Raw genomic sequence first — 22,864 nt, 5'->3', positions numbered from 1 at the left:
ATTCTTATTTTTATTTATCTTTATTTTTATTTTATCTACTACTGTAAAATGTTGGTCTGATACACTGTGAGCTCCTGTAACCAAAAGAAAATTCCTTGTATGTCTAAGCAAACCTGGCCGATAAAGCTTGACTCTGATTCTGATGTAGGGATGGATTTTTTGAATGCAGTATTTTGTAAAACTGTACATAAACTTTCTTTCTGTTTCCAGGCGCTGTGGGTCTCCAGTACTCAGACATCCCAACTTGCAAAAATTAATTTCAGGGAGACACTTCAGGAGGGGAAAAAAAACACTGAACTGAACACTAAAAACTGATTGGCTGACTCACAGACTCTTTGGAGAGAACAGGCCATTCAGAGCCCTCTGTTTTGCATGCGCTTCATGAATATGCACACGAGGGGAGCGCCGCTCCCTCCCTCTCCCCCTCTTTCCCACACGCGATTGGGGGGAAAGGTCTGTGTCGCCGGCGCGCGCGTTTGTGTTCACTCTTGGGCCACTACTTCTGGATTCCGGGATATTTTATCTGACTTCCGGGCATCAGGGAGACACTATTGATATGCGGGAGACTCCCGCGACTTCCGGGAGACTTGGTATGTCTGAGTACTGATGAAGTTCTGCTGAGCTCTGCACGGTGATGCCACTTCTCTACAGTCCTGTCCGCTCACTGTCCGCGAACTACCAACCATCCCGTCAGAGGGGGCTGGGCTTGTCTGAATCGAGGTGGAATTAAAAATGCTCCAAGGTCACGTGGTAGTGATGTGAAGCCCCTGGAGTCCAGCAGGTGGCGCTAATTCTGTAACTGCGCTTCTCCAACCCCAGTAAAGAGGTGACGCAGAAGATCTGACCAGCAGTCCATGCAGAGTTGTTGGAGAGAGGAACGGGACCTGTAGAGCTGAATGTAGGTGTGTAGCACTTCTGCACTTTCTACACATCCATGTGTTTCAGACACAGACTCGGAGGAGAGGTTGGAGGGCGGCTCATGCGGGGAGTTCATTCTTATACTGGAGATTCACTGCAGACGTTAGCCAGATCCAGACATGCTGTCATATGATCTTTTGTGTGCTAACGTGAAGAAGTGCTTGCATGTGTGTGTGCGCAGGTCCTCCTCTGTTCCAGTATCAGTCTTTGTAAACATTCACCATGACAACGAATACCGTATTGAATGTGCATAGATAAGCAGTGCGAAGCATGCATGAAACAATATGCAGTTAGTGTAAATGTTCAGTGTTAAGATCAAGGTAGTTTTATATTTCAATACATATATTGCCTTGACTGAATAAGAAATAATGTTTAAATAGATAAATAACCATTTCACAAATCTTATTTTGGGATTTGCAAAAGAACTTCATACACACACACACATGCTATATGTTTCAAGTAATTTTGGAGTTTTTCTATTTGTCAGTTGATCAAGAAATTTTGTAAAGGTCCATGGGCTTTTTTAAATTTCGTAAAAGGTATTTCATGCGTATATATATATAAATGCTGATATGCCAAAAGTCATGGGATAGAAGCATGTAAATTAATTACAAAGTGGTGTTACCTCGGGGGGCGGCTTGGGACGCCCACACCTGTATAAGTTTACATTTATGGCATTTGGCTGACGCTCTTATCCAGAGCGACTTTACAATTTGATCATTTTTACACAGGTAGGCCAAGGTAGTGTTAGGAGTCTTGCCCAAGGACTCTTATTGGTATAGTGCAGGGTGCTTGCCTATTATCGTTCGAACTATCGGAGTTCGAACGAAGCCTGATAGTTGGTGACAGACGGATGGGGAGTTCCATTTCCAAAGCTGTGTGAGCATTTAACATTCCTTGATCCACATTGTCGTATGTGTACACTGGTGTGTACATCAGAATCAAGCCTTATTGGCCAGATTTGCTTACGCATACAAGGAATTTGGTTTTGGTTACAGGAGCTCAGTACCAGACAGGCATTTATATGTTGTGAATAAAATAAATATAAAATATAACAAAATAAAATAAAAATAAAACATGCATTCCTACCATCACTCACTCAGACACACACACAGTCATACCTGTAAACCTTACAATGTGCGAAGTATGAGCTTAAAGTAAGTAAGCAGGTAAGTAAGATGCTAGAATAAACACTGGTTTGAGATGGCACATCCAGAGGATGGAGTTGAACTTGATAGTATATATCAGTATATGTAGAAGTGCAGTATGAAGCTGGAATATTGTCTGTATGTAATATTTTAACTGTTTAAGAGAGTGATGGCTTGTGGGAAGGAGCTGGAACAGGTGGTGTCTGGGGTGAGAGGGGTCTGTGAATATCTTCCTGGTTCTGGACGCATGCACTTCCAGCAGCGTAGGCAACTTGACCCCAGTTGTCCTCTCTGCAGATCTGATGATGCGGCCTGTGGAGGTCATGCTTCATGGCTGAGCTGACCCACACCGCACCATCAGCTCCTGGGGCAGGTTGAACTTCCTCACCTGATGCAGGAAGTACATCCTCTGCAGGGCTTTCTTGATGAAGGAGCTGATGTTGCTGTCCCACTTCAGGTCCCTGGTGATTGTTGTGCCCAGGAACTTGCAGGACTCCACTGCCATCACAATTCTGTCCAGGATGGTGAGTGCTGGCAGGGCTGGAGGGCTCCTCCTGAAGTCCACTGTCATCTCCATTGTTTCGCTGTGTTCAGCAGCAGTTTATTGTGGCTGCTCCAAAGGACCACCTGATCAACCACCCATCTGTAAGCAGACTCATCACCATCTCGGATGAAACCAATGTAGTGTCATCTGTGTACTTAAGGATTTTGACTGAGGGGTCCATGGAGGTACAGTCGTTTGTGTACAGTGAGAAGAGCAATGGTGAGAGTACACAACCCTGTGGAGCACCTGTACTGATTATCTGGGCTTGGCACACTGAGTTGGAGTAGTTTGTTGTGTAGCTGTCCTGAGATGATTATAGTAAACACTGAGCTGAAGTCCAAGAACAGAATTCTTGCATGCGTTCCTGGGTGTTCAAGCTGTTGAAGAATAAACTGGAGTCCCATGTTTACTGCGTCGTCCACCGACCTATTTGCCAGGTATGCAAACTGAAAAAAGGGTCTAGCAGATGATCTGTGATGTTCTTCAGATGGGGGAGCACCAGTCTCTCAGTGATTTCATGACTACAGAGGTCAGTGCAATGGGTCTATAGTCATTCGATCCTGTGATGGTTGCTTTCTTGGGAACTGGTATTATGGTGGAGCGTTTGAAGCAGATATGCGGATAGGGCTGACCACCGCTCCGGGCAAAATGTGCTCACTGCCCCCTAGTGTGTGTGTGCTCACTATGTGGTGTTTCATGCCATAGATGGGTTAAATGCAGAGATGAAATTTCCCCATTGTGGGACTAATAAGAATCACTTAATATTAATCTTTAATCTTTATAAAGACTAGTGCGAGCTGGTCAGCACAGCCCCTCAGCCAAGAGGGTGATACACCATCTGGTCCTGGTGCTTTCCTCACGTGTTGTCTCCTGAAGAGTCGATGCACGTCCTTCTCGCAGATCTGCAGGGCAGACTGAACGGATGGCTGAGTGACAGGAAGGTGTGAATCTGTGCTGATTGGGTGTGTGGAGATGGGCTCAGTCACCCAGTCTGGGAGGGTCTTATTATGCAGCTGGTGATGTTCTGCAGGCACTTCTAGATGGTTGATGGCTCATTTGTGGACATCATACTACTCAGCTTGTTTGACTAGGTCTTTTTTGCAGCTGAGATATCCAAGTTTTTTTTCAGCTGGACATTCACACACCCTCACACACACACTTGTGTATATACGGACCAATTTTTTTGATAAATAGAACTTAACGTGAACGTAGGAAAAAAAGAAAATTATTAGAATTTTTTTTGTTTTATTTGTTTTCTCATTATAAGTGTGGACTAAAGTTCAATGCTTCCCTTTTCTTATTTTCTTCAAATGTCTACTATGGTTGCTGATAAAAGTCAATTCTTGAATACACCATTATAAATTTCACCTCTGTGTTTGTTGTGTCGCTGCTCAAAACCCTCCTTTTCCCGAGCCTGGTTAGAAGCTTGGTGTACCCCTTTGATTTACTTAATTCATTCTGTACTACAGTTCAATAGCACCTTGCTACACAGAGATTTCTCCATATTCTCTGAATCTTTTGATGATATGTATCTTGATGAAAATGATGATAAAAAGCAAAAGTTCTTTGCTATTTTATGTTGAGAAACGTTATTCTTGTTGCAATATTTGATGGTGCAATCTTTCAGAGTGGTGAACCCCTCCTCATCTTTACTTCTGAAAGACTCCGCCTCTCTGAGATGCTTTTTATACCCAGTCATGTTACTGACCTGTTGCTAATTATCTACCAGGTGGTTTTTTAAGCATAACACAATTTTACCAGCATTTTGTTGTACATCCCAGCTATTTTGGAACATGTTGTTGGCATCAAATTTAATATGGGCCTATATTTTTCAAAAGTTTTTCAACATTTGATGTTGTCTTTGTACTATTTTCAATGAAATATAGGATTTAAATGATTTGCACATCATTGTATTATGTATTTTTTGGAAATGGGGTTGTACTTATAGGAGGATATATATTTCTCAAAAACTTTTACCTGCTTGAGGATGTTGTTCATGATTTTGTTAGTTACAACCATTAGTCATAAATAGCAAAGAGAAATAAAAAGTACTCTAAAAATGTAGTTGGATCTTATGAGGTCGTTGTATTATGTTGTACTGTGCTTTATTTTGAATATTGCCTTCTTCCCTTTTCCTTCTCTAGAAATGATTGACGTCCTTTTGGAAGTCTTCTCTGGCTCCTAGTGTCCAACAAAGTAGTTTAAATTCAATTCTCAGACACTGAGGGAAAGACATCACAGTGCTGAATTCAGTGTAATTCAGAGATTAAAGCTAAGATAATGGAATCCAGAAGAAGCTCCACTTCCCAGCAAACATCCTCTGATAGTTTGCACATGCAGCCAAATATGGGCAAGGAGAAAAACCACTGTTTTTCAGAACAAAGTAATCTTAGAAAACACGAGCGCATTCACACAGGAGAGAAACCCTATCACTGCTCTGAGTGTGGGAGGAGTTTTACTCAGCAGAGTAATTTTAAAGCCCACCAGCGCATTCACACTGGCACAGAATGTGGGAAAAGTTTTAATCAACAGAGTCATCTCCAAACCCACCAGCGCATTCAAACTGTAGAGAGACTATATCACTGTTTGTGCTGTGCAAAGACTTTCAGAAACAAAGATACTCTCAAAAAACATGAGCGCATTCACACAGGAGAGAAACCCTATCAATGCTCTAAGTGTGGGAGGAGTTTTACTCAGCAGAGTAATTTCAAAGCCCACCAGCGCATTCACACTGGCACAGAATGTGGGAAAAGTTTTAATCAACAGAGTCATCTCCAAACCCACCAGCGCATTCACACTGGAGAGAGACGATATCACTGTTCGTACTGTGCAAAGAATTGCAGAAACAAAGATACTCTCAAAAAACATGAGCGCATTCACACTGGAGAGAAACCCTATCACTGCTCTGAGTGTGGGAGGAGTTTTACTCAGCAGAGTAATCTCAAAGCCCACCAGCGCATTCACACTGGCGAAAAACCGTATCACTGCACAGAATGTGGGAAAAGTTTTAATCAACAGCGTAATCTCCTTCTACACCAGCTCATTCACACAGGAAAGAAATCGTACCAGTGCTCAGAGTGTGGAAAGAGTTTTACTCAAAGGAGTCACCTCCAAACCCACCAGCGCATTCACACAGGAGAGAGACCGTATCACTGTTCGTGCTGTGCAAAGAGTTTCAGAAACAAAGATACTCTCAAAAAACATGAGCGCATTCACACAGGAGAGAAACCCTATCACTGCTCAGAGTGCGGGAAGAGTTTTACTCAGCAGACTATTCTTCAGACGCACCAGCATGTTCACACTGGGATGAAACCCTATTACTGCTCAGAGTGTGGAAAGAGCTTTAATCGACTGTGTACTCTCAGGGAACACCAGTACAATCACACAGGAGTGAAACTGTATTCCTGCTTGGAGTGTGGGAAGGGTTTCAACGAGAAGAGCTGTTTCATACTACACCAGCGCATCCATACTGGAGAGAAGCCGTATCACTGCACAGAGTGTGGGAAGAATTTTAGAGACAGAAGTCATCTCAGAAGACACAAGCGCATCCATACAGGAGATAAGGCATATGACTGCTTAGAGTGCGGGAAAAGTTTTAGAGACACAAGTCATCTCCAGAAACACTGGCGCATTCATACTCGAGAGAAGCCATATCACTGCTCAGAGTGTGGCAGGAACTTCAGATATTTGAATACTTCAAAGACCCACAAATGCATTAATAGGGAGGTGAAAAATTAATGATACATGATATTAATTATTCATTTTTTTAATGCTATTTTAGATAGATTCTGGTGAAGACTCTACAGAAACTTTGTTTTAATTTGTATGCCAGGAAGGTTGTCTTCTGTGATTCCAATCCCCAGGAACCTATGACAGCCATGAGAGGCAGTAGGAAAGCAGTGCCCGATCCCAGATGACATTCGTGAGTGATGACAGGAAGAGCGATGAGCAGAAGAAGCAGAAATGGACTGAAGAGCTGAAAAGTTTGTGTTAGAAAAATGATTGAAAAGTCAAGCTTGAAGCCACTGAAAAGTGGCAAGTTTTAATTTTGATTGTTACTATGATTGATTTTTGTTACTGTTTTGTGTGTAAAACTAAAATGTGACCTACAACTGTGAACCCTGCCTCAAGCATCCTTCTTTCTCCTGGGGTAACACATGGTGTTCTTCATTGGTGCCAAAACCCAAAAGAAGAATGTGGACGCACTATTTCCCTTGCCTTTCTTCCCCTCTGCTTTCCCTTCCACGCCCCTTGGAAATGAGGAGCCTTTTTGTTGCCTATCCCAGCTCTTCAGCTGCAAACAACTCCCCTTCCCATGCCCCTACCCCTTTCCTGGCTCTGTTCTCCTACCCCCCATGCTGTGCCTCTTGCTAGTAGAGGATGTTCCTTCTCGCTGTGTGTCCTTCTGGTAGGGTGTCCTTCAGCCACTCGATCCCCGGGCACATCTCAAGGCTGTCGTGAAAGGTGGTGCCTGAATCCCACACCCAGACAATAGCCATAAGTGATGACAGAAAGAAAGATGAGCAGCAGAAGCAGAAAAGCTTGTGTTGGAGAAAAGGACTGAAAACTCTAGTTTAAAGCCACTGAAAACAAAAAGTTTTTTGTTTCATTTGGCTGTAATTTTTGTTCATGTTTTTTTTTGTTTAAAATAAAGCTGAAGTGGGACCTGCTGCAGTCAACCCTGCCTCAAGCATCCTCTTCTCTTCTGTGGTGACACATGGTGTTTTACATTGGTGCCAACACACAAGAGAAGAATGCAGATATGCTGAGGGAGTCTTCACATCAGAGGGCAGAGCCATCCAGGCACGTATACACCTGCACCTGGCCAGTCAACAGTTGTTGCAAGTGTTATTCAGGAGGCTAAAAAGTACTGGAAGCAGGTGGCAAGCCATCAGGTGGTCAAGAGCCTAATAGCGAAGCGGCATCCCACCGTGTGCTCAGCAGCAGGAGTCCTCTCTTCCCCAATCACTCCACCCATCCTATGATGCTCCAAGAAGGCCCAGCACTCTCCCTTTCTGACCTCCCATCCCTGCTCCAAGAAGACAGGATCTCTCTCTCTCTCTCTCTCTCTCTCTCTATATATATATATATATATATATATATATATATATATATATCTATATATATATATATATATATATATATATATCTGCCCTTCTGTCCCTACTCCAAGAGCTCCTGGAGCTCTGTCTCTGCAATCCTGTCCCTGCTCTAAGAAGGCTTGGAACACTTGCTCTGTCCCTTCTTGTTCTCCCCTTCTGTCCTGTTCCAGCCCCTCAGAAGTCAGGAGACTTCAACCTGCCTATGCCAGTTGCTCAGCTGCCAATGGCTCCTCTTTCCATGCCCTTACCCTTTTCCCAGATCTTTTCTCCTGTGAGGGCAGGCGTCTGTTGCTGTGTCTCTTCCCGGGAGATGATGTTCTTTCAAGCCAGATCTCCAGCCTGAGTTGAGGCAAGAGGGTGTGCGTCAGGCACCCAGACCCCAGGCACCCATGACAGCCTTGATAGACGATGGGAAGGTGGTGCCCAAACCCCGCACCTGGATGACAGCCGTATATGATGACAGGAAGAAGAATGAGCAACATAAGCAGAGAAGGACTGAAGAGCTGAACAGCTTGTGTTGAAGAAAAGGACTGAATACTCTGATTTAAAGCCACTGAAAACAATTTTGATTCCGTTTTGCTGTGGTTTTTGTTCTTGTTTTGTGTGTAGAATAAAGTAGAAATGTATGCTGCAACTGCCAATCCTTTACTGGGGTATTGCATATTGTGCTACATTGCATATCTTCAGTTCCATGCGATTTATGATCTAAGCATGTAGTGTACTGTCCTTCTTAAGTCAGAAATTTCTGTACTTCACTCCTCTGTACATTGACCAAAAGAAGTTGTCTGTGGGCATCTAGCAAACTGTAATCTGCTGCTTTGGTTAAATATATTTAGAGACAAAGGTTCAGAGTCAAAAAACTCGGTGGCAACTGTGCTACACCACACAAAATGTGCAACACATCAAGTGAGTCCTATTCATTCGGTGATCAGCATGCCAATCTCCTGTTGTATCTTTAGTGTAATCTAGGCAGTAGTCAATCAAAACAGGACAAGTTAATGAAATACATAATGACCAAAGCTCAGTGATACAAAAGATAACTAAATGTCAGATAAGCCACAATCCAAGCTATAGTAAAACTCTGAAATCCCAAGCACACCACCTTACTAATGTGCTTCTACAACTGCACTTGCAATGCTTTGCATGATGCAGTCAGCAGAGTTAATTAACTAATCACTGTATTCAGTGTTTCCTTCAATGATGATTAATGCCCCCCCTTAATTTTATGATTTTTAATGTTTGGCTGACCAATTTGATTTGATTGTATTTTGTTAAAAAATTAAATAAGAGTGAAATGTTTATAGACTATTCAAGTTACACCGTTTTGGGTATAAAAGGAGCATCCACCAAAGGCTCAGTCTTTGCGAGGAAAGATAGGTCATGGCTCACCAACACATCAAGTGAGTCCTATTCATTCGGTGATCAGCATGCCAATCTCCTGTACCGTACATAATACTCTGAAAAGATTTAAGGTATCTGGAAAAATCTCAGTACATGTGGAGCAAGACTGGAAATCACTGTTGAATGCACATAACCTTTGAGCCCTCAGATAGCACTGCATGAGAAACTGTCATGCTACTGTGTTACATATAGCCACATATGCACAGAAGTAATTTAGAAATTTTTTTGTCATATAACATGGTCTGCTCCTGCATCAAGAAATGCAACTTAAAACTCTACTACACAAGGAAAAGCCATATATCAATTCTATGCAGAAACACCACTGAGTTCTCTGGGCCCGAGATCACCTCAGATGGTCAAAAAGATGTGTTCTGTGGTCAGATGAGTCCACGTTTCAGCTTGTTATTGGAAATAATAGATGTCAAGTTCTCCATGCCAAACATGAAAGGGACCGTATAGACCATTCAGACATTGACACAGACAGTTTTTTCGTATGGACATTAGATAATGTATTTCACTGGTTTGTTGGTCAAAGTAAACTCTTCTTCATTGTGCTCAGAACTGTCAGTCTATAGATGAATGTCACTGAGCTGTTTAATCCTCAATGCCATTATCCTGGTAGTTGCTGCCACCTGAACACAAGTTGCCTAATAAATACCTGATATTATGAAGTCTAGAAAGCTGGCAGCTGAATAACACGAACCAATGGCCCATTGAAGAAGCAGAATTGCGAGTTGCAAGTATTTCTGGAGCCTTCTCACTGTAGCGTCACAGCTGAAATACTGGCTCTCAAACTCAAGGTTTATGCTTCCTTTATTCAGCTGTTTTACATAAACACTCCATAAGGACAAAAAAAGTACACTTATTTTTCCAGGGTAAAATATCCTGCACAATCCATACTGATTAATCTGATAAAATTCTCCATAAATCTGAAGAACCATTTCACCATACAAAGAACTATTTATTCATGCAAAAGGTTCTTTGAGTGTTCATGGCTCTAGATAGAACCACTTTCTGTACTAAAAAACCCTTGAAGAACCATCTTTTTAACAGTGTAATTACACCAAGATTCCTCTCTTAAATTTTTATTTGTAGAGCCAAATTTCCAAGTCTTTCATGCACCTTTTCCTCTTTGCTTCTCTACCAATTATATTTCTGTCATATTTTTATAAAGTTTTTTAAAAAGTCCTGTTCAACCAGGTAACAATGTTGAACAGACATATTAAGAGTTTATGTACTGTAATGATGTTATCTGGTGCTGCAGATATACACAGCTGTGTAATCTGCATAACTATGAGAACTGATGCCATGCCTCTTAATAAATAATAATAATAGGTTGAGACTGTCACTCATCTGTTGATGCACAGTTCATGTTAGTCATCCTCTAACTCTTCCATAATGGTCCGTTCCTGACCACAGAGCCACTCTTGGCTGATACACTCACACAGCTGCAAAGTTTTGAATTTTAGTTGTTTGAATCATAGTAGTTTTGGAGGGCAGGCTGATAAAAAGGGCACTGGAGGTTACAAACTAGAAATGAAGTACAATACATGTCACACTAGATAATAAATCAGTCTTTTTAATGTATGTTGTTTCAGGTTCAATACTGTACTGTAATACTGTAATCTGTGATCAGTCACTCACTACAGAACTAACTTTGTAGCAAGCAAGCAAAGTTTATTTTTATAGCACATTTTACAACAGGTGTTGTCACAAAGCAGCTTTACAGAGCGATCAGTATTACAGCTGGTGATCAGTGGCACCCGATCAGGGCAGAAGGGCCAACAGCATCAGACGCACAGGATGGGCAGGTGATCAACTCGGCAGAGAAAGTGAAGAAAAACGCAGTCAGTTCTGTAAAGAGTGGCTGACCACAGATTACAGTATAACAGAGCAGCAGAGACTCTGGCAGGTCTAGATCTGTCAGGGAAGACTAATCACCAAAGGCTCCACTATACAAGTAAGTTTTTAGCCTAGACTTAAAGACTGAGGCTGAGTCTGAGTCCTGAACATTAACAGGAAGATTATTCCAGAGCTGGGGGGCTTCGTATGAGAAAGCTCTCCCCCTGATGGAGCTTTATTAATTCTAGTTACCAGTAGTGAGCCAGCGCCTTGTGATCTAAGTAGGCATGATGGTTCATAGTAGGAGAGAAGTTCACTCAGGTACTGAGGGGCGAGTCCATTTAGGGCTTTATAAAATCCTATTATTGACCTATAATCAGTGCGAAATTTAACCTTTAACCAGTGTAGGGTTGATAAAACTTGGCTGATATGGTCAAATTTTCTGGTTCTTGTGAAACTCAGTGTTCTGAATTAGCTGAAGCTTGTTGAGGCTTTTGCTGGGACATCCAGACATCAGGGCATTACAGTAGTCTAGCCTTGAAGTAATAAAAGGTGTTTATTTAGCATTACACAACTTTACTAGCCTTTTGTTCCCCCTAAATGTTTTGGAACGTGTTGCTGGCATCAAATTCAAAATGGGCAATTTTTTTTTTAAAACAACAAAATTTCTCAGTTTCGCCATTTGATTTGGTGTCTTTGTATTATTTTCAATGAAATATAGGGTTTAAATGATTTGCACATCATTGCATTTTGTTTTTATTTACATTTTGCACAGTGTCCCAATGTTTTTGGAAATGAGGTTGTACACATAAGTTAAAATTGTTGTTGTTTGAAGGTGGAGTGCATTTGCCTTTTTACAGAGACTTCAGGCACCATGTGTGGTCTCTCTACCTGTCTATCATGCCTCTCTTTCACCGTGCTCTCTCTTTCTTGTTCTCTTTCCGTGCCTCTCTCTGTCTATAAATATGAAGGTAAGATCATGTAAAATCATGAATGATGAGAGTGCAGTTGAATTGGAGCTGGTTAAATAAACATTTGGTGCTAAAGCACTGGAAGCCCAGTCTAGTTGACGCCCCAGCTCTGTCTATGAGCTACGAGTTTTCACTTTCAGTTTCTCAGAAACAGTTAGTTTACAAGCACCTGTTTGCTAACACAGCGGAGATAATAATTTCCACTGCTCTTGAACCTTTCTGAGGTAAGTAACATGGCTCTGACTTGGTGAAAATCCTGCAATGCTTAAAAAGCTTACTTAAAATTGTAAACATTAATGTTACTGTTAGTTTGATGTGCATGTACTGACTTAGAATTAAACGTGAACAGACAGGAGGAAAACAGAAAATGACATTTTTTACAGTTACTACAACTGTATAGAGTTCTATTAATTTGTCAATTTTCACCAAACACTCTAATACCTTCAGTTCATCAGATACAGAATGGAACTCCTATGGAAAATAGGATACACTGTAGGATTGTGTGCACCCAAACCTGGTGAGTCTAAAGATTAGATTGATGCCTTTAGAGATTAGAAAGCTAAATCTTTTCAGTTGTTAGTTTGCCTTTTTCGGCTGCAGTTATATGTCGATTTAAAAAAAAGGTTGCCTTTAAATACAGCTTCAGCTATGCTGTTCCTTTGGATTCTTCAGCTTGACTTGACTTGATTTATTTGACTGTTTTATTATAGTGAACTACATTATATCAGCCATGTTAGATAGAACCTGCATCTATGAATGGTTTAAATATTTGTTTTGGAAACATTTTACTTACACAAATTTCGGACAGAGTTCATCACAGTCTTGGCGGATAAAGAAGTGGAAAAGGGAGAAAATGTCATACTCTACTGTGAGGCAAACTTGAAAGAATTAACAGCAGTTTGGGAGAAGGATGGAGAGAGATTGTCTTGTGTGCAAGGCAAGCACAAACTGGACCAAAAAGTTTGTCTGTTCGTCTTGGAGATTAATAAGGCTCAAGAGGGAGATGAAGGGAAATACACCTTAACTTTGAAGAATAAATGGGGCAGCAAATCATGCTCTGCCACAGTCACTTTTGGTACGTAACAATTCTTACTGACCAGTTGATTTACTCTTTTCAGCTGCTTACAGTTCAAGATTGGAAATTTACTAGAATAATGTTGATTAATATACAAGTTTATTAAAAAGTCCTACTTTATAACTACAAGCACAGGCCATTTTATTACAAGCGCTGACCTTATAGTTTCACCATCCACAAGTGCATTGGATTCTATTGTTGTCTTCTGTTGTTGTCTCTGGTTCAAGAACTCTCCCAATTTCTTAAACCTACCTTTCTTGACAGTCATCTCAAGGTTGCATTCAGCCCTATTGCTTTTGCACCTTTTTCTACTGCATTTCCCTGTGGAGGGTGTCGATGATTGTCGTCTGCACAACTGTCAACATGATTGTGGTTGCATGTGCTGAACTAGAGCGAGAGATACATGACATTTATACTGTTTAAATAGTAATTTGCTTAAATTCAAATATTCAAAGAAATTTGAGAGACTACATTTTCATCCATACTGATCACATTAAAACAAAGATTGCTTGAAATATGTCACTTTATGCATAATGAAGACAAATCATACGACAATTTACCTGTTTGAATTAAATTATGAACAAAACTGAACTTTTTCATGAAATTCAAATTTTTTGAGGTGCACATGTATACAGTCCGCTCCATAATTATTGCCATTCTTGGGTAAAAGATGGGTAAAAGAAGATGATGAAAAAATGGCTTTGTAGATAATTCACTTCCTCTAACCTTTAAATAAGTAAATTTAGTCTAAGAAAACAAAAACTCTTAAAATGTTATTTTAACAAACGTGGCAAAATCTAATGCTCAGGAAGTCTCTGTTTGATTGTGGTGTAACAATGAGTTGACATTCATCAGCATAGGGAAGACTAGAAAAAACACAAACGAAAGTGTTTTGACCTTCTTGCATCAGACATTGGCTATTAAAGATAAGAAAAATAATAATAAAAATAGCTGTGCACCTAAAAATTAGGGCAATAATTAAGAATGTAAAATAACCGCAGCTGTAGTGAACCTGCCTGGAAGAGGATACAAGTGTATTTTGCCCCCACCCTCAGTGAGGAGGATGGTTAGGAGGCAGATGTTTCTTTAAATATTATGGTTGGAGATTTGCAGAAGAATTTTGATGTGTTCAAGTCTTCAAACTATTTGAAAGCTATGCTAGAAGAAAGAGTTTTAAATATAAGCACCTACAGTTCACTAGATGGTACTGCACCTTTAACAACATAATGTAACAGAAGAAGAAGAAACACAGGGTAGCTGTGATCTGCTGCAAGAAGTGCTATTTATTAAACACATCATCAGAACACGGCACATGCAAAACATCGAAATCGAGGGAGGCGTCACCTCTAGCCACCGGCTTCACCCTGACGGTGGACCCCCACAAAACCCAGGCTTTCTCAGGTGCCAACACCAGCCAGTAGCACAATACTACAATACTTTCTTCCAAAGGCCCTGGGAACCTTGTTAGGATGCACTTTGGACTGACATAGCAGGTGACTTTCAGTGGAAATCTGGCTACCTCTGCCAAAAAAAGTTCAAACTGGGTCATGTTTGGATCTTCGAGCAAAACAATTATCAATATCAAATCAAATATACATCCACATTCACACAAAGATGGTTCAGTGACCAGAGGATCAGCTTTTGATATGCCCATCCCAAATCCCTGACCTCAGCCTCTTCGAAAATGTGTAGTAGAGCTGAAGATGAGAGTCCTAAAAAGGGGACTGGAGAGATTCTATACAGAGAAGTCTTCGATTCCTTGCTCCTTATTGTCTGGCCTCTTTTTTCTACTGATCTTTACCAATTGTGTCAGTAATTATGCAGCTGACTGTAGGTGTACAGCCATTGCCTGTTGCCCATCTCCTTCTACCCCATCCACCACTGGAAAGGTACCACCAGGACCAGCGCTGTTATAATAGAGTTTTGCTAATTAGTTGTTAATACGTATTTGTGTAATAGAAGAAATGTTCACATTTTAAATGGTCAAATGTGCACTATTTTAACTGAACCCTCACTGATGTATTTCTTACAGCAATCAAGGAATGGAGGAACATGCCAAAAAAGTAAGTCCACTCATTCTTATTACTGTGTATACATTAAAGACATTTGTGTATGCTTTAGTACCCTGAGAGCACAATATAGAGAATGGTGAAATCAGGAACACACACACACACACACACACACACGCACATATATATATATATATATATATATATATATATATATATATATCATCAGTGGTCACAGGACGCTGCCCACAGGACGCTGTTGTCTGGATATTTTTGTCTGGTGGACGATTCTCAGTCCAGTAGTGACACTGAGGTATTTACAACTCCAGCAGCACTGCTGTGGCTGATCCACTCAGAACAGTGCAACACACACTAACACACCACCACCATGTCAGTGTTACTGCAGTGCTGAGAATGATCCACCACCCAAACAGTACCTGCTCTGTGAGGGTCCATGGGAGTCCTGACCACTGAAGAACAGGGTAACAGAGTATCAGAGAAACAGATGGACTACAGTCTGTAACTGTAGAACTACAGAGTGCAGCTATACAGTAAGTGGAGCTGATAGCATAGAAACAAGGAGGTGGTCATGATGTTATGCCTGATCGATGTAGATATAGATATAAACTGTGATTATTGGAGCTAGGCCTTCAAGTTGGGCCATAAATGTCAAAACTCGAGGAACACAAAACACCTGTACAATAATGCTAACTTCTGCTAGCTAGCACCCATATGGGGTTCTAAAAGGAATGACATTTCACATGAACATTTCACATGAACAAACACTGACATTTGAAGCTTGTTAAAGACATTTTAAGTTGTATCTGTTTCACAGAGATGCCGCTGTCGTTTCCCATTTATAACATCCACTCAGGCTCGCAGTCAATGATGTATCTCAAACTTCCAGAAGCCCTAGAGGGACATTTTTTCCTCATGAAATTTGTCCCACCCATTATAATTCCAGAGTGTGGATGGTTGATTTTGTCTCTTCCTAATTATGTCGGTAGTTAATCTAAAATGTAAGGCTTTCAATCCAGCTCCTGAAGTCCTAACCAATGGGAAAACTTACTCAGCTGTATTGACCTAGATACCACAGAGAAAACAATCCTGATTGGATCCTTTTCTGTTGGCTGTTTAACCCTTGTTTATCAATGAAATAAGAATATTATTACAGCACTTAATACAACAAACATGATTCCATTAAATAAAAATGAACTAAAAATTCCCCACTGATGTTTACTTCATTAATAATACAATACAAAGTAGAAAGCCTGATGGAGCTTATCAGGGCCTCTGTAGCCAAAAAAGTAATATGACTAGGTTTTGATAGATGAAATTGATTTTCATGTGACTGGTACTGTTTATAGCGCAGTACGGATTTTCTTTATTCATCATTCTCCCCAAATTAAGTTTAGACCTGTTTCTTTTGATGGCCAGACACAACATTTTACTACTCATATCTGAGTGAATTAAAGTTAATCATTTATTAGTGAGGGCAAGAAATAGGGATGTATTAGACCTCGTTTTTGTTGACTGAGCTCGTTTTTGGTACTTGACAATACCGATACTGTAATGCAGGGACACAGAAAAATTTTATAAACTGGGGTTGATGAAATTGTAAGCACACAAATGATGATGTCATGCAAAATTATTGGCTTTTTCTCATGCGTTGACATGTAAACATGTACCTGACACATCAAACCGCTGATTCACACCCTGCTGCTCTCGTGGTCTGGATGAACTTTATTCAGATTAACAGTGACAATCAGATCACTGATATGTGGCACGTTGATCATTTCATGCCCATAGTCCCACATTCTTGAATCTGAATTTACTTGACTGGTGAAATAAGGTATATGTTTCTGTTACTGGCTTACTTCATATGTAATTCTGGTCTTTTTTTGTTTTAGTCAAAGTAAAATGGTCACAACCCTAAAACATTATAAAACCTGCAATGATGACGTCTCAGAGCTTCGCTTCCTTCTGCATGGACAAATTGGAGCTGGGAAATCCAGCATCATTAACACCATCAAAAGCATTTTTGAAAATCGTCAGTTTGTCAGTTGTCTGGCAGCTACAACGTCTGGCACCAGTTATACCCTAGATGTGAGTACACTCTTCAGATCTACTGTTTAAGGTGTAATTCCATCCATCATACTGAAATATTAAGTTTTACCCAATGTGTTTTGCTGTGTATATCGCTGCTGTCTGAAGAAAACCTTGTATCTCTATTTTTTGTTGTTTTTCAGTTTTTGACTATTTGAAAATGCTTGTTGCTTTTTACATTGTGTGTAAAAAGCAACAGAGAGCTCATATCACCCCGTTACACACTGCACTGACCGCCTGGAGAGTTTAAAGCTCTGCTGCAGGTCTTTAAAGCTCTAAATGACCTCAAAGCTCCTGAATGTGTGTTTATGATCTCAGATCTGCAGATTCTGACCTTCAAACACCTTCAGTGAAACACAGAAAACATAGAGAGGCTCTTTCAGTTATTCTGCTTCCAAACTGTGGAGCTCAGTTCAGCTTTTATTAGACAGTCAAGCTCAGAACTCACATTTAATAAACTTCTGAAAATCCATTAGCATTTAATCAAAATAATACATTCCTTTGGTATTTATCTTTTTTGTTTTATCTTGATAAATTAATTTGAAATTGATACATTAATGTTCATATTTTATTTTATTCCTGTAAAGCTTTATTAACTGCCTGTAAAGCACTTGGAGCTTTATGAAAGATGCTCTATGAACAAAGAATATTGTTGTTATAATAATAATAATTTTGTTATCTAGCTGAACCAGAATAAATATAACGCAATTAAATATAACTTAAAGTTTATATTTAATTAGTGGGAAAGTTAGTCAACATTACAGTAGCTAACTACTGCTAGCTACCTATGCGACTCACCCTGGACCAACATAACAAAAGCAATAAGTGAGTTGATGTTTACATGCAGACCTGCTACTGCGCACCACGTGCAGTCCTGCCACTGCGGGCCACGTGTAGTTCGGTCAGAGCCCCAAACAGCAGTTAAATGTTAAACGTGATTGGCCACAAGTCACACTAAAAATCTTTGCCTCAACTGAGCTCACTGAGCAGTTATACTTATTAAATAAGTAGTTTTAAAGTTTTTGTTGTGTTCCTAGTATCAGAAATACACTGCTGGAAGCGAAAACACTGGACGTTTACCTTTTGCCTTCTACGATGTGATGGGTCTGGAAAATAATTCAGGAGGGGTGCACACTGATGACATCATCAAGGCTTTAAAGGGCCACATACAAAATGGCTACAAAGTAAGATCAACACACACACACACACACACACACACACACACACACACACACACACACACACACACACACATACATACAGACACACACACACAAACACACACACAATACATTTAAAAAAACATTATAATTAAATTGTACAACACTGGCATTACAGATGGTGTGTCCATTATACTGTCCAGGTATTATGTTTTTGTTTCTTCCCTTCATTTCAGTTCAAACCTGACCAACCAATATCTGAAGATTCTGAATATTACATCAGCAAACCCAGGCTCAGCGATAAGATTCACTGTCTCGTGAGCGTCGTGGCAACAGACAGAATTGTCTTAATGGAAGACGTCATCTCTAAAATGAAGCTCATTAGAAAGGAAGCTAGTGAATTAGGTGAGTTCACTTTTCTATCTGTGATTGATTCAGTAAGTGAAACAAATAATAGGCCTTATTGATACTTAAAGATTTGTTAAAGGTAAATAGTAGGGGTGTGAGAAAAACTTGTTTCTTATATGCATCGCGATGCGGACGTGAACAATTCTGAATTGATTCCTAATTGATTCAGAAATGTTGACGGAACGTAAAGGGCCTAACTTGGAAGTGCAGCGCCCAGACAGTCTGTGGCGGTACATAACAAAAACACTACTGGATGAGCAAGAAATCCGACCAGCCCTGCGTTAAAGCCAGGTTAGGGCAGGAGTCACAACACAAATGTTCAGAAGAGCCATTTTGTTCTTTCAACAAATCACACAACCCTGGGAGCCACAACATTTAATGTCCAGTATGTCCCAGTGTGTGCTGACGTTCTAGTATAGCTAAAAATATAAACAAAAACACAGACTGACTTTGCTCTGCTTTAAGCTTTAGCTACAGCCGCTTTCCTTCCGTCTCCAACAGGACATGTTTCCTCAGAAGAAGGGCAGCTTATTGTAAAGTGTCTCTCAACATTCGATTCATTTACAAAGCTGAAGTCGCTTCTCATTCGAATTTTCCGGTTCCACCTTCAATTCTGTATGAGGCGCTGAATGTAACTGCTGCACCATAGAACACGGTAGTGTGTGAAATCTCGTCCCAGAGAACTTCACTTATGTGCCTTTTGGACCTAAAACAGACACTTTGAAAACATCAGTGTGTTGCATCAAAATCATTGGTCGCAAAATAAAACCATGCCATTTACAAGAGAGCAATAAGAAGAAAATGAAAGTAGTTCATATCTTTTATTAGTTTATTTTATCTTTGTATCTCTGTTGTCTTCGCTACAGGAATCCCTCAAGTGGTCTTCATGACGAGAGTGGACGAGGCATGCGTTCTGACAAAGAACGATTTAAGCAGGATCTACCGCAGCAGGAAGATTAAGGATAAAGTGAGTGTCTCTGATACTTTGTGTTTTATTTGCCTTTTCCCTCATCCCAACATACCATGTCGTGCCATGGAACATTTAAACTGCTGAAGTAACAGCACTGTGTTTCTCCAGATGCATGAATGCAGTAATAAACTGGGCATTCCTCTGAACTGCATCTTCCCTGTGAAGAACTACCATGATGAGACTGGTCTGAATGACAACATAAACTGTCTGATGCTGGAGGCCCTAACACAGATTGTACTTTGGGCTGATGACTATGTTAAGAGGTGTTCAGAGAAACAGAAACATGTAGAATGACTGTTCTTTATAGAAGACTTGCAAACAAATCTGCAAATTTTTCATGCAAAGCCACATATTTTTATCTCGCAAAACTGCCAAAACATTAAAATGTATGTTAATTTCAAACTGCCATATACAGGCATATGCAGAGGTTTGGGCACCCCTAGTCAAATGACATGCTGTTGATTTTCTAAGTGTAAATAAGTTAGAGAACACACTTCAGCACAATTAATGTGTTTACTGAATTAGGAAAAAACACAAAATGTGATTTTTGCAAAAAGATTTTTTTTTCCACATTTGTTAAACTCAGCAACCAAATAATAACTTTTACATACAACTGTGTATTCTTAAGCTCCACCTACTTTATATGTCGCTTATAGACTGCAGTTCATCTGTTGCCACATTGTTTATCAAGCCCCCTTTGCCCCATTTATTATTAAAACAGCAAAGGTATCATTGCAACCAACATTTCATATAGTTTGATATCAGCTTTTCACAAACAAGCCGAAAAGAGTAAGTGTGTAACTCCAAGAGTGTTGGAATTTTTTTACTGCACAAACTGAACTGGATAAGGTTCATGCAAGTGAGGGACTGTCTGCATAATACTCAGCTGTTCATATACAGTGGTGCTTGAAACGATTTGTGATTTGTGAACCCTGTAAGATTTTCTATATTTCTGCATAAATGTGACCTAACACTTCATTAGATTTTCCCAAAAGTACGTAAAAAGAATTAAATTAAACAAATGAGACAAAAATATTGAGAAAAATGATCCAATATGTGAGTGGCAAAATATGTGAATCTTTGCTTTTTTAGTATCTGCTTTGACCCTGCGTTTAGCAGCAATAACTGCAGCTAAACGTTTCCAGTAGCTGTTTATTAGTCCTGCACATCGGCTGGGTGGAGTTTTAGCCCCTCTGTACAAACCAGCTCTGTTATGTTAGTGGGTTTCCTCCCATGAACTGCCGCTTCAGGTCCTTCCACATTTCTATAGGATTAAGGTCAGGACTTTGACTTGGCCAGTTTCAAAACATTAGCTTTATTCCTCTTTAACTGTTCTTTGGTAGAATGTCTGTGTGCTTATGGTCGTTGTCTTGATGCCTGACCCACATTCTCTTAAGTTTCAGCTCAGATACAGATGTTCTGATATTTTCCTTTAGAATCTGTTGGTAGAATTCAGAGTTCATTTTTCCATCAATGATAGCAATCACTGGTCCTGGCCCAGATGGAGCAATACAGGCCCAAACCATGATACTACCACCACCATGTTTCACAGATGAGATGAGGTTTTTATGCTGGAATGCAGTGTTTTAAATGAAAAAGATTTATTTTGGTCTCATCTGTCCACAAAACATTGTTCCAACAGCCTTCTGGCTCGTCCATGTGATCTTTAGCAAACTGCAGACAGGCAGCAATGTTCTTTTTGGAGAGCAGCAGCTTTCTCCTTGCAACCCTGCCACACACACCATTATTTAGTGTTCTCCTGATGGTACGGTGGCCAAGAAGACCCAACCAAACTGAAAACAAAAAACAAGCTGCAGACACAGAAAACAATTTCATCAACATGACAATATGGGCGCTGCACTTTACAAACTGACAGAAGTATTTAAGACTGCGGACACGCCCACATCCGCAGTTTGTGGTTAAACTGGCTGGCTGGTTTGCTACCTGACATGTCATAGCTGTACTGGGGTCATCTGGTATTACTAGATAAACATTTACAGCAACACTCTACAGCTTATTTCCATTATGATACAGTGATAGCAATAATCTCAATAAATAAAAGTAAACTTTTACCAGTGAATGTTTGTGCTGCACAGTATTTAAAAGTCTGAATGGCTCCACTCTCTGAGTGCTCTCCAGAAACACCTCGCTGTGTTGTGACTGGGCTTGTCAGCATTTCTGAAGTTGCCTGCGTTTTCTTTATTTTCTATTTATGAAATGTAGTGTCTGTGCCATCATTTTGCTGAAAGTGCTTTCTGCGTTTTGCAGCTTGTTTCTTATGTGCAGTTTGTTGGTTCTTCTCAGCCACTGTATGATGGTGGACTGATGGACATTAACATTACCCACTATGAGACAGGCCTTTAGTTGCTTAGAAATTACATTGGATATCTTTGTGACCTCGTGGACTACTACATGCCTTGTTCTTGGTGTGATCTTTGTTGGTGAACCACTCTTGGGGAGCTTGGAACGATGGTCTTGAATTTCCTCCATATGTACACAGTCTAACCCACTCTATCAGTGAAGTTCAAACTCTTTAGAGACGGTTTTGTAACTTTTTCCAGCTTGATGAGCATCAACAACTCTTCCTCTGAGGTCGTCAAAAAAATCTCCTTTGTTAGTGCCATGATACACTTCCACAAACAAGTATTGTGAAGATCAGACTGATAGATGCCTGTTCTTTAAATAAAACAGGGTGGTCACTCAAACCTCCTTGCCATCCCATTGATTGAAAACACCTGAAAGCTGATTTTATCTTCAAATTATCTGCTAATCCTAAAGATTCACAGTGTTTTGATGCTCACAGATCTGTAATTTTGGACGAATCTCCTTAATAAATAAATGACCAATTCCAATATATTTGTCTCATTTATTAATTTGGTTGTCTTTATTTACTTTTAAGTGAAACTCTGATGACGTTTTAGGTCACATTTATGCAGAAAACTCTAAAGGGTTCACAAACTTTCAAGCACCACTGTACATAGTTTCAGATCAGCTGACTGCACCACAGAAGTCACCAGAAAGGTGAACAATGCTTAGTTTGCTTTGCTTCATTAGGAACTAGACAGTCCTGCTGAAGAGAAAGAATAAACATGGACAAGCAGCTTTTAGGTACTATGCTGCTCTTAAATGGAGCAGCAGACCAGAAAACATTCCTATTTGAGCAACTTTCAGTATAATAGGTGAGAAAAAGGCTACTTCTGCTGTTTAATC

General features: G+C 40.2%; 2 protein-coding genes across 2 annotated transcripts in view; both read left to right on the top strand.

Moving 5' to 3' along the window:
• Nucleotides 1-22,864, top strand: part of LOC108442765 (zinc finger protein 423-like) — a 47,863-nt gene that overhangs the window by 8,150 nt on the left and 16,849 nt on the right. The window contains exons 3-11 of the mRNA XM_037531961.1: nucleotides 2,524-2,590; nucleotides 2,661-2,829; nucleotides 4,856-6,343; nucleotides 7,883-7,983; nucleotides 8,039-8,161; nucleotides 18,154-18,300; nucleotides 18,513-18,681; nucleotides 19,551-19,651; nucleotides 19,763-19,888. Of these exons, the coding sequence (XP_037387858.1) occupies nucleotides 2,524-2,590; nucleotides 2,661-2,829; nucleotides 4,856-6,343; nucleotides 7,883-7,983; nucleotides 8,039-8,161; nucleotides 18,154-18,300; nucleotides 18,513-18,681; nucleotides 19,551-19,651; nucleotides 19,763-19,888 (2,491 nt within the window). The remainder of the gene's footprint in view (nucleotides 1-2,523; nucleotides 2,591-2,660; nucleotides 2,830-4,855; nucleotides 6,344-7,882; nucleotides 7,984-8,038; nucleotides 8,162-18,153; nucleotides 18,301-18,512; nucleotides 18,682-19,550; nucleotides 19,652-19,762; nucleotides 19,889-22,864) is intronic.
• On the top strand, nucleotides 12,126-22,508 carry LOC108442763 (interferon-induced protein 44-like). The gene is made up of 9 exons (XM_017722953.2): nucleotides 12,126-12,150; nucleotides 12,374-12,443; nucleotides 12,735-13,001; nucleotides 15,034-15,064; nucleotides 16,921-17,116; nucleotides 18,154-18,300; nucleotides 18,513-18,681; nucleotides 19,551-19,651; nucleotides 19,763-22,508. Exons 2-9 carry the CDS (start codon nucleotides 12,389-12,391, stop codon nucleotides 19,946-19,948), a joined length of 1,152 nt encoding a protein of 383 aa, XP_017578442.1. The 5' UTR covers nucleotides 12,126-12,150; nucleotides 12,374-12,388; the 3' UTR covers nucleotides 19,949-22,508.

This window comes from Pygocentrus nattereri, chromosome 2 (genome assembly GCF_015220715.1).
Source record: "Pygocentrus nattereri isolate fPygNat1 chromosome 2, fPygNat1.pri, whole genome shotgun sequence".
Taxonomy (NCBI): domain Eukaryota; kingdom Metazoa; phylum Chordata; class Actinopteri; order Characiformes; family Serrasalmidae; genus Pygocentrus; species Pygocentrus nattereri.
This window is presented reverse-complemented; position numbering and strand designations above follow the sequence as displayed.